The sequence below is a fragment of the Oncorhynchus tshawytscha genome, linkage group LG28 (assembly GCF_018296145.1).
Source record: "Oncorhynchus tshawytscha isolate Ot180627B linkage group LG28, Otsh_v2.0, whole genome shotgun sequence".
Classification (NCBI taxonomy): domain Eukaryota; kingdom Metazoa; phylum Chordata; class Actinopteri; order Salmoniformes; family Salmonidae; genus Oncorhynchus; species Oncorhynchus tshawytscha.
Genome location: NC_056456.1, coordinates 30,238,057 through 30,250,544, shown reverse-complemented (window position 1 = coordinate 30,250,544; position 12,488 = coordinate 30,238,057). Strand labels below are relative to the sequence as shown.

Genomic DNA, 12,488 nt, shown 5'->3' with positions numbered 1-12,488 from the left:
TACTAAATGTCTGCTGAAAAAGCAGCAATCAAATAACCAAACAACAGGGATGTACGCCTCACTGTTTACTGACATAAAACTGCTGATGTCGTTGCTAATCCCAACAGAGAAAAGGAGGGCATATTAAGAAGGTGATATACTAAGTGTACCATACCAAATCACAACTGCATTACAATGAAAGAAACATTGAAAAAGAAATGTATAATATACAAAATGATTGGGTGAGTCATCATACGATTTCATTGGACCTCAGTTACGGAAATACTATTGGTACCTCTTGACAGGAGAAATGGTCATTTATTATCCACTGGTATCTGTAGTTGCTAGTTACCTTGCTGCACATAAGTCCATCATCTACATGCTATGGCAGTGTGTCTCAGAAATCAGATTGTACTTGATGTGTGTGTGTGTGTGTGTGTGTGTGTGTGTGTGTGTGTGTGTGTGTGTGTGTGTGTGTGTGTGTGTGTGTGTGTGTGTGTGTGTGTGTGTGCAAACGGTTCACGGTCAGTTGCCATGTTACTCTGGGGTGTTTTACTTAATGCTAATCAGTAATGTTTGACAGAAAATATACAAATAAGGTACCACATTTATATCATTATATGTGTTTGTCATACATTTTCTAGAGAACATGTTGTTTGTCCACTGTTGAATGAATGTAATCAGGAGCACTGAGCAGAATCTAAAAAAAATTTTTTAAATGCCTGAAAACCCAGTGTAAAATATATCAAACTGCCTAATCACATCACTTGACATGAACCACTGTAAAAATATTTTGGTAGGTAATGATATATGTGCATGTTTGATAATGTGTTGTGAGTGCTAAAACCTTAAGATAACACATTTTCAAGCAAATAATTGTCTTTAATGCTTGTTTAAGTGTGTATTTTATTGTGAGGATTTGACATCAAGCCATTGCTATCAGTGAAACAGCTATGCTGTTGTCATGTTGTTGTCGTAAACTTGACTACTCAGAAGAGTTAGAATGCCCTCATTGACAACTGGCGAAGTTGGATCCTAACCCAAGGTGAGAACATCCCATTGCCATTTCCTGGTGTAAACCTCCATTGCATCGCCTCATGGTACCATGGCATGAGTGACTTCTATGATGATGACATAGGATGTATACTTCTCATGACATGATAATGTAACAGAAGCACACTGTATTTGAACATTCACAACTCAGGAAATATGAGTTGTTCCTCAACCCAGGTCATAGACAGCATTAAAAGCATGCAGAATTTACAAGTCTTTCGTTTTGTCAACCAATTGACCGAATAAGGACCATACCAAGCAAGCTGCCATTGGATTCAGTATGAGCTGATTAGAATCCTGACGAAGTGAAATTCTGTCATCAGCATGCTTCCAGAACCTAAAGCACTGCTCTTTTGATGAATCTCAAAGATGCTAGGACCCTTGTCATCCATATTTAAGTCATCCCTCTTTCAGGGAAAAAAGTCAATCCATGTGTTTTACTGTGGTCCACCTTCAACTCCGTCATCATCAACTCCATCATCGTCAACTCCGTCACCATCATTGTTATAACTGTCACCACCAATATTATCATCACCATCATCGCTGACTGCCGCTGTCTTGTGGACGCATGTTGCGTCGCAGTTCCCTACCGCGCGGGGCGGGCACAGTCCTCTGGCCTGTGGGTGAGTCCCGGTCCTCGGTGAAGCTCTCGGGGCTGCCGTCCCCATCTGGCAGACTCCCGCAGCTGGACCCAGGCGACAACGTGCCCTGGAGGAGCAGGTCGTCCTCCGTGGCCAGTCCCACCACGTCCTGACGGGGCCCCTGGGGTCGACCCTCACGGCCCCCCACCAGAAGCCCTGTCTCGTCGCCCACGGCCACTGTGCCACCTCCGTCCTGGTCATCCAGCAGGTTGGACAGGAAGCTGATATACTTCATGGCCAGACGCAGTATCTCATTCTTGCTCAGCTTCTTGTCCGGTGGGTGGGTGGGGATGAGCTTCCGGAGCTCGGAGAACGCTCCGTTAACGTTCTGCTGCCGCCAGCGCTCCCGGCTGTTGGTGAAGATCCGCCGTACGATCTTTGGCTGGCCAGCTGGCAGAGGAGAGGAGGAGGAGAGGGGGATGGGGGGGGAATAGGAGGAGAAGGGGAGTGGAGGAAGAGGAGGAGGAGAGGAGGAGGAGGAGGATGAGAAAGGAGACGGGGAGGAGAAGGTGATCAGGAGTAACGGGAGATATACGGGATGTAGGAAGGGAGATGCACAAATGAAAAGTAAGACTCAGTCAGTCCAAATGTTTTATCATGTCACTTTCATTGTTAAAGTCAGGCTTGCTTATTCTCTTAACTCCTCTACAGAAGTGGACACTTCAGATGTAAGTTTTCCTCCTCACGAGGTAAATTAAAAACGATAAGTGATGAGAATGTGTTAAAACCTCTCTGGGATCGCCAACAGCCAGTGAAAGTGCAGGGCGCCAAATTCAAAAGAACAAAAATCTCATAATTAAAATTCCTCAAGCATACAAGTATTTTACACCATTTTAAAGATAAAATTCTCGTTAATCCAGCCACAGTGTCTGATTTATAAAATGCATAACAGCGAAAGCACCACAAACGATGATGTTAGGTCACCACCAACTCACAGAAAAACACAGCCATTTTTCCAGCCAAAGAGAGGAGTCACAAAAATCACAAATAGAGATAAAATGAATCACTAACCTTTGATGATCTTCATCAGATAACACTCATGGGACTTCAAACCAAATGCGCTAACAAAAGGAGGTATTTGGACATGAATGATGAACTTTATCGAATAAATCAAACATTTATTGTGTAACTGGGATTCCTGGGAGTGCATTCTGATGAAGATCATCAAAGGTAAGTGAATATTTATAATGCTATTTCTGACTTCTATTGACTAGACAACATGGCGGATATCTGTTTGGTTTGTTTTGGTCTCTGAGCGCTGTACTCAGATTATTGCATGGTTAGCTTTTTCGGTAAAGCTTTTTTCAAATCTGACACAGCGGTTGCATTAAGGAGAAGTTTATCTAAAGTTCCATGTATAACACTTGTATTTTCATCAACATTTATGATGAGTAGTTCTGTAAATTGATGTGGCTCTGTAAAATCAGCGGATGTTTTTGGAACTACTGAACATAACGCGCAAATGTATACTGAGATTTTGTTTTATATATATAGGAATTTTATGGAACAAGACATACATGTATTGTGTAACATGAAGTCCTATGAGTGCCATATGATGAAGATCATCAAAGGTTAGTGATTTATCTCTATTTCTGCTTTTTGTGACTCCTCTCTTTGGATGGAAAAATGGCTGTGTTTTTCTGTCAATAGGCACTCACCTAACATAATCGTTTGTGGTGCTTTTGCAGTAAAGCCTATTTGATATCGGACACTGTGGTGGGATTAACCACAAGTGTATCTTTAAAATGGTGTGAAATACTTGTATGTTTGAGGAATTTCATTTATGAGATTTCTGTTGTTTGAATTTGGCGCCCTGCACTTTCACTGGCTGTTGTCATATCGATCCCGTTAGCGGGATCTCAGCCATATGGAATCATGTAGTAACCAAAAGTGTTGAACAAATCTAAATATATTTTATATTTGAGATTCTTCAAAGTAGCCAACCTTTGCCTTGATGACATATTTGCACATTCTTGTCTTTCTCTCAACTGGCTTCATGAGGTAGTCACCTGGAATGCATTTCAATTAACAGGTGTGCCTTGTTAAAAGGTCATTTGTGGAATTTCTATTCTTCTTAATGCATTCGAGACAATTAGTTGTGTTGTGACAAGGTAGGGGTGGTATACAGAAGATAGCCCTATTTGGTAAAAGACCAAGTCCATATTATGGCAAGTACAGCTCAAATAAGCAAAGAGAAATGACAGTCCATCATTACTTTAATGAAGGTCAGTCAATCTGGAAAATGTCAAGAACTTTGAAAGTTCCTTCAAGTGCAGTCGCAGAACCCATCAAGCACTATGATGAAACTGGCTCTCATGAGGAACTTCACAGGAAAAGAAGACCCAGAGTTACCTCATCTGCAGAGGATAGGTTCATTAGAGTTACCAGCCTCACAGCTCAAATTGCAGCCAAAAATAAATGCTTCACAGAATTCAAGTAACAGACACGTCTCAACATCAACTTGTTAGGAGAGACTGCGCGAATCAGGCCTTCATGGTCGATTGCTGCAAAGAAACTGCTACTAAAGGACACCAATAAGAAGAAGGGACTTGCTTGGGCCAAGAAACACGAGCAATGGACATTAGACCGGTGAAAATCTGTCCTTTGGTCTGATGAGTCCATATTTGAGATTTTTGGTTCCAACCGCTGTGTTTTTGTGAGACACAGAGTAGGTGAATGGATGATCCCCTCATGTGTGGCTCCTACCGTGAAGCATGGAGGAGGAGGTGTGATGGTGTAGTAGAGCTTTTCTGGTGACACTATCAGTGATTTATTTAGAATTCAAGGCACACTTAACCAGCTTGGCTACCACAGCATTCTGCAGTGATACGTCATCCCATCTGGTTTGCGCTTAGTGGGACTATCATTTGTTTTTCAACAGGACAATGACCCAACACACTTTGAGATGGTTTGGGATGAGTTGGACTGCAGAGTGAAGGAAAAGCAGCCAACAAGTGCTCAGTAAATGTGGGAACTCCTTCAAGACTGTTGGAAAAGCATTCCAGATGAAGCTGGTTGAGAGAATGCCAAAAGTGTGCAAAGTTGTCATCAAGGCAAAGGGAGCTACTTTGAATAATCTCAAATATAACATATATTTTGATTTGTTTAACACTTTTTTGGTTACTACATGATTCCATGTGTTATTTCATAGTTTTGATGTCTTCAGTATTATTCTAAAATGTAGAAAATAGTTTTAAAAAATAAAGAAAAACCCTTGAATGTGTAGGTGTGTCCAAACCTTTGACTGAGACTGTATGTTACCCATTATCATATACACTACATATACAAAAGTATGTAGACACCCCTTCAAATTAGTGGATTTGGCTATTTCAGCCACATCCGTTGCTGATAGGTGTGTAAAATTGAGCACACAGCCATGCAATCTCCATACACAAACATTCGTAGTAGAATGGCCTTAATGAAGAGCTCAGTGACTTTCAAGGTGGCACCGTCATAGGATGCCCCCTTTCCAACAAGTCAGTTCGTCAAATTTCTGCCCTGCTAGAGCTTCCCTGACCAACTGTAAGTGTTGTTATTGTGAAGTGGAAACGTCTAGGACAAACAACGGCTCAGCTGCGAAGTGGTAGACCACACAAGCTCACAAAACGGGACTGCCGAGTGCTGAAGCATGTTGCGGGTAAAAATCGTCTGTCGTCGGTTGCAACACTCACTCCCGAGTTCCAAACTGCCTCCGGAAGCAATGTCAGCACAAGAACTGTTCATCAGGAACTTCATGAAATGGGTTTCCATGGCCGAACAGCCACACACAAGCCTAAGATCACCGGAGCAGTGGAAACGCGTTCTCTGGAGTGATGTATGACGCTTCACCATCTGGCAGTCCGAAGGACAAATCTGGGTTTGTCCATACACAAAATGGTTTGTTGAGATCGGTGTGAAAGAACTTGACTGGCCTGCACAGACCCTGACCTCAACCCCACCTTTGGAATGAATTAGAATGCCGACTGCGAGCCAGGTCTAATCACCCAACATCAGTGCCCGACCTCACTAATGCTCTTGTGGCTGAAAGCAAGTCCCGGCAGCAATGTTCCAACATCTAGCGCAGGGCTGCCCAACCCTCTTCTTGGAGATCTCCTGTCCTGTAGGTTTTCAGTCCAACCCTCTTCCTGGAGATCTACTGTCCTGTAGGTTTTCAGTCCAACCCTAATTAAGCATATCTGATTCAGCTAGTTAAGGTCTTGTTGAGCAGCTAATTAGTAGATTCAGATGTGTTCATTTAGGTTTGGACTGAAAACCCACAGGACGGTAGATCTCCAGGAAAAGGGTTGGGCAGCCCTGATCTAGTAGAAAGCCTTCCCAGAAGAGTGGAGGCTGTTATAGCAGCAAAGGGGGGACCATCTCCATATTAATGCCCATGATTTCGGAATGAGATGTTCGACGAACAGGTGTCCACATTCTTTTGGTCATGTAGTGTATTTTCCAAAGTTGTTTTTTAGATATTGGTTCATGAAGCCGATTAACATTATCGGCGGCTCACGCCAGAAACTGTGGGATGCATTTGAGAAATAGAATATCCCATTGGTGCATGCCATTCTCTTGGAACACACCCAGCCTCCCTTAATCCTCCAGTTTACTATGCAGCAAAGCCTTGGCATGGCAGCACCTAACTCCCTCCACCCTCCCTTTATTCTACAACTGCATTTGACTGTGAGTGGGGGATAGAGAAAATGAGATGCAGTATATTATGTTTCTAAGAAGCTAAAACCATAGACATCAGATGTATATTTGACCATTTCAGAAGATTAGGTTTAGTTAGGAGTTCTCTAGAAGTTGGTGGTCAGTAGACTATTTTATTAAATACCTGCCCATGTTACAGCCATGCCAGGGGATAAATGGAATGGGATGACGTTGGGATGAGGAGAAGATTGAGGAGAAGACTACAAGCAGCAGGAGGACACAGCAGAGGTGCGTCTTACCATATTTAGAAAGATCTAAAAATGTGCCTACCCTCGTCAAACTCAACCTCGTAAGGCGCTGGGCGGTGCTTTGCCCTGTTGCTGGGGTACATGCAGTATTGTTCCGACTCTCCTCCAAGGCTAGTGACAGAGAAAATATATGAGGCACAGGTGACCATAGACACACACTATTTATACACAGGCACATATAGGCTATAACAGCTTACCAATATGAGGCATGAAGCAATACCTAAATATTTCATGAAATTGATAGCCTAATTATAGCCTCTATAATATATGCCATTGAGCAGAGGATTTTAGAAAAATGACTTTAAGTCTTGCATGCATACATTTTCAGGATGGGTGGTCCCGGAAATCAAACCCACTATTCTGCCATAGCAAGCACCATGCTCTACCAACTGAGCTACAGAGGACCACAGATGGTCTCAGTGTCCCTACTCACAACCAAAACACATCATCTATGTGTGAGTACCTGAAATCCTCCACATTCAAATGAGTCAAGGAAAAGACTGCAATTAATGAACACAGGTAACCTAGAGGTAAAGGCACTGACAGATACCCTTGTGAAGGTAGATTAAGCCAATAGCCTAGATAACAAGCAACAACATGAACTTTTGCCCGTTTCTCATTTATTTTAATTTTTAGGTAGACTATAAATACATGTGTTGATGTATGCCTATCGGTAGGCCTAATACTGTAGGCTACATATAGTTATTCTACCTTAAAAATAAATGACGATGAATAACATAGGCTTATAGACTATATTCTTTAGAGTGAAATAAACCTATCAGGAAAACATAACATTTGTTTCAAATGCATAAAGGCTAGGCTATTTGATGTTTTATTATATTTTACCTGTTGATTGCGGAGAGAGGTTGCGCCAGGTTGTAGAGCATTGCTCGCGCTGGGAGAGGGAACGCGTTTGGGCTCAGCTGAACCATTCGGGCGTCGTTCAGCGCGTCTCGGTGCGGCAGCGGCAACGGCACGGGTGGTCTGCGAAGCTCCGTGATCGGTACCGTGAGACTGTCCGTTCTCTGCTGTCCCGCCTTTATATCGTCTCTCCTCGAAAGCTCGATTACTGGTACTTCCCCTTTCAGGTCAAGAGCGTCGTAAGCGGTTTCCTTGGCAACGCCGTTGAGGATGATGGTCAGGTTGCGCGGGTCCCGCAGAGGCGCGTCATCTGTTTTAACCCCCTCCCCTGGGAAGTTCTCCTCCTTCGAGTCCTCCGGGTCTTTGCATCCATTCCCCCTGATGATGGAATCCTGCTTCAGTGGGCTGCACGATTTGGCACCGGGACTTCCAGGACAAAGCTCCGGCTTAATTTTTTCCATAATTTCATCACGTTGTAGTTATGTCCTGCCTTTCCATAAATCAGCTGTCGAAAACACCACACTATGGGGCAGAAAAATGTTTCGTAAATAGATGCATGCGATAGTCTAAAATAAGACTAATCTATAAAAAAACGTGTTTGATTCTTCAAGTCAGATTCTGATTCTAGACTTTCCCCCGTCATTTCATCACTCCATGATTCCATCATTATAACGCTGTTATTATGCTGTGAAGGGTCGTGTGTATAAAGCCCCACATTTTAAAGAGAGAATGTGTTGATTTCGTTTAGTCTAGAAATTAGCAAGAAAATAACCCCTAAAATGCAGGCATCTACACATCAAATTGTTACGTGTTTTTGATTCAAAACGGGTGGTGCATGTCGTCATCAATGTCCCAAATAATCATCACCAACACGTTTCCATGTCATTTTGTAGGATATGGTCGAGTTACTTATTTTCCACATTTTGGATTAGCCCCTAAATAAATCCTAGAAGGCTCACCGAAGGGTTTTCTATTATGAAAAAATAGGCTAGTTCTACTTCTTGAAATTCTCCGAATACCTATGGACATCTTTGAGTGCACCACATTGAATATGTTTGAAAGAAGAAGAAATACATTCAACGCGAATAACGAATAGGCCTACAAAGAATATGAACAGCACAAGGTGCCTACATTATGAGAGGTCAGTCAAAAATAGTATTGAATTAACTGCTTTTGATGGTCATTCGTTCGTGTTGTTCTTTGAAGTCCGTTCCCCCTCAAACAACTGTGCTTTTACTCGTACATTATTCAAATTTCACCAACAACCTGACCAAGGCCTATGGGGCAAGCATTCAATGTGGCATTTGAAATGGAAATTGGTGTTGATGTTTTCGAACATTACTTTTTATTCAAATCCTCTAACGTTTTTATTTTGTTGTTGCAAGAGAAGCCACTTGAAAGCCAATTTGCTTTTGAAATAATCTATTATTATAGGCCTATCTAATTTAATGTATTAATTAATGTATTATTAACAAGAGAGTAAGTGAATAGGATTCTTAAAAATCCCTAATCCAAAGGCCTTTATAACGACCCTATAATGTTTTTTCTCTCTCTCCCACAGTTTAAGCTATAGCCTAAGATCCAATACAGACATTTGGAACAAAGGTTGGCATAACTGAGCTTTTGTAAGAATTTTGGATTTATTTTTCGTTCCCTTTCTTGTTTTACGGTACAGGCCTAGATGCTGTAGTATTGAAGTGTGTAGCCTACCATAACTCAGAACAACGAAGAAACCACAAGGCAATCTTTTTTAACTGTAGGCTAATAATACAACCTACCACTGTCAATGAGACAATGACAATAAATATTTATATCCATACAGATTAAAATAGGCCAAAACAATCCGTTTTAACCAATAGCCACATAATTATTTAGGCCTAGGCTAATGAGCCTATAATTGTGGGGAGGGGGGGTTAAATCTGAGAAAAATAATAGGCCCTATAGCGTTTCTAATGCTTTCCAAAGTGTCCAAGGAACGAACAATAACGAAAAAGCTCTTCAAACACACTCCTAATTGGAATTCAAAATAATTCGCGTGCAAAGCAGGCATGGAAAATGAAACATAGATGAATTGTATGCGCTTACCGTTCCCGACGTGTTGTTGATGTCAGTGTGAAAGTGGAGCCATTTTGTGAGTGGGTCATCCATGTCTGAGTTTTTTTGTGCTGGTGAAGTGCAGTGTGGAACTGGAAGTGAGGTTTGAGTTATTCCTCATTGCGTCCAGGACGCTCGCTCAGTTTGTGCAGCGGAACACGACCGCAATGTGGCCAGGCGAGATAAGCGCACCGCAACGGCCTCTTCGTTCCCGATAAGACCCTAAACCCATTATTTATGAAATGATTCATTATTATTTGGCTGTCGTATGCTATATAGGCTTGTGGAGGGCAAAGCATAAAAAGATATGGATGCAACTCCAGTAACTACAACGATGCGAGGAATAGGCTAAAGGTTAATCGAGGTGATTACATGTTTCTGATCCATTTTTCCCCCCTGGAAAACAAACAAATATGTATTTAAGGTATAAAATGTTTATCTTTGTCGTGCATACGGCTTAAGGGCATATCAACATTAGGCAAATTAACCCTATAATTTATAGAGTAAGCCTGATAATAATAGCTATATAATAATTATTGCCTAATAATCATAATGATAATCATTATAGTAATATACATTTCAGTTGAATTTAGGTCTAATCTCTATTATACTCGTTAATAAACAACAATACTTTGCTACATTTTTGAATGTACAAATGGATCCAATATCAAAGGACTTCTGATAGGCATAGTGTCATTGTTTTTATGTAGCCTATGTATGGAGTGGCCAGACCTGGGATTCATGGCAAATTTAGCGGGTCTCCCCCGGGGGAGACACGGGTGAGAGAGATAAACCCATATCAGCTCCATTCCTCGGATTAGTGAACGGAGAAATCAGCAGTAAAGCGCCATCACCATCACTGGATGACATATAAGGGGTTTCTCTTTTGGACAAAAGTTCGGCCTATGTCCTCTCTCCTCCAATACCAGGAACCGATAAGTGGTCGAGGAGTGTGTCAATTCATTAGTAGGCAAACGAAACACAGCCCTCCCCTCTTCGATAGCCTCTTTTTGGCAAGGAAGCAGAAGCATATACTACTGTGGAAGAGTTTCGATACTGTATAGTGTTCGGGCCAAAAACAAAATATGCACCCCTTGAGGTCCCGAGGACCGAGTTTGTAAAACGCTGGCTTAAGGGCTTACGTAGAATAGAGGTGGATATAGGCTTATTGCTTAACTAGGCCTAGGTTAAAACACTTGGCCAATAATATATGTGTATTCTACAAAGACGTGTTGAGAGACATTTAATATTCAGAAACCTTTATAAGTTTCAAACTGCGGAGAAAACCTAATCAGGTAAAGTTAAACAGAACACCTGGAGACACCTGAGCCACTTGCACTGATAATTCCTTCCTCTGTTTTAGCGACTTGTGAAGTTGACTGTCACGACCGAAATAATATCACGTGCTTTTTGATCACTGGTCACAAGCATCATACTGGTGAAGCAGACTGAGAACGCTGTTGCTGCAAAAAGAGAAAAACAAACAGCCTATTTCCCAACGAATTTCATTCAAGTCAATAACGTGATCGCAGAATGAGACACTTCCACACAAAACAAATAAGAATAACATAAAATACCTAAATGTTGAATAACTTTTGAGAATCGTTTTTACCACATTGGTAGTAGACCTACTATGAATGAGCTTTTTCGACAAAGTTTGCAATTTGATTCCTTCATGTTATGACAAGGTAGGCTTTGTGGTGGGAAAAGGTAGACTAGTGTGTTGCACAACATGGTGTAAATGACCAAATATAAGGCCCTAATGTGCATAGAGTAAGTGCAAGTTAAGGCAACTGGCAATTCATAATAACCAGATGTCATTTTCACCTTTGACACAATAGGCTATTTATTGTGAAACGCACAATATTCATTATACAGTCTTCATTTACAGTGCCTTCAGAAAGAATTCACACCCCAGAAAGAAATTACACCCCTTTTTCACATTTTGTTGTGTTACAGCCTTAATTTAAAATTGGTTAAATTGAGATTTGGTGTCACTGGCCTACACACAATACCCCATAATGTGAAAGTGGAATTATGTTTGTAGACATTTTTACAAATTCACAAAAAATGTAAAGCTGAAATGTCTTGAGTCAATAAGTATTCAACCCCTTTGTTATGGCAAGCCTACATAAGCTCAGGGGTAAAAATGTGCTTAATTAACAGCACAAGTCACATAATAAGTAGCATGGACTCATCCTGTGTGCAATAGCATTTAACATTATTGTTGAATGACTACCTCATCTCTGTGCCACACACGTACAATTATCTGTTAGGTCCCTCAGTCGAGCAATGCATTTCAAACACAAATTCAACCACAAATTCCAAGTAGGTTTTCAAATGCCTTGCAAAGAAGGGAACCAAATGATAGATGGGTAAAAAAAAAAACAGCAGACGTTGAACATCCCTTTGAGCATGTTGAAGTTATTAATTACACTTTGGATGGTGTGTCAATACACCCAGTCAATACACCCAGTCACTACACCCAGTCACTACACCCAGCCACTACAAATATACAGGCGTCCTTTCTTACTCAGATGCCGGAGAGGAATGAAACCTCTCAGGGATTTCACCATGAGGCCAAGGGTGGCTTTAAAACAGTTACAGCGTTTAATGGCTGTGATAGGAGAACACTGAGGATGGATAAACAACATTGTAGTTAATCTACAATACTAACCTAATTGAGAGTGAAAAGAAGGAAGCCTGTACAGAATAAACATATTCCAAAACATGCATCATTTTTGCATTAAGGCACTAATGTAAAACTACCCCAAAATGTTGCAAAGAAATTAACTTTATGTCCGGAATACAAAGTGTTATGTTTGGGGCAAATCCAATACGACACATCACTTTATATTTTCTAGGATAGTGGTGGCTGCATCATGTTAAGGGTATGCTTGTCATAGGCAAGGACTAG

The 12,488-nt window shown here is 41.3% G+C and overlaps 1 protein-coding gene across 1 annotated transcript; it reads right to left on the bottom strand.

The window, feature by feature from the left end:
• Positions 1-865: 865 nt before the first annotated feature.
• On the bottom strand, positions 866-9,748 carry LOC112227071 (T-cell acute lymphocytic leukemia protein 1). The gene is made up of 4 exons (XM_024391894.2): positions 9,563-9,748; positions 7,463-7,999; positions 6,639-6,727; positions 866-2,063 (listed from the first exon to the last, which is right to left on the bottom strand). Exons 2-4 carry the CDS (start codon positions 7,936-7,938, stop codon positions 1,570-1,572), a joined length of 1,059 nt encoding a protein of 352 aa, XP_024247662.1. The 5' UTR covers positions 7,939-7,999; positions 9,563-9,748; the 3' UTR covers positions 866-1,569.
• Between the last annotated feature and the right edge of the window lie 2,740 nt (positions 9,749-12,488).

Coding starts and splice junctions, on each gene's coding strand:
- LOC112227071 (XM_024391894.2), bottom strand. CDS start 7,938: ATGGAAAAAATTAAGCCGGAGCTTTGTCCTGGAAGTCCCGGTGCCAAA. Junction 6,728..7,462: donor CCTCTCTCCGCAATCAACAG/GTAAAATATAAT, acceptor CTCTGTCACTAG/CCTTGGAGGAGAGTCGGAAC. Junction 2,064..6,638: donor CGAGGTTGAGTTTGACGAGG/GTAGGCACATTT, acceptor CTCCTCTGCCAG/CTGGCCAGCCAAAGATCGTA.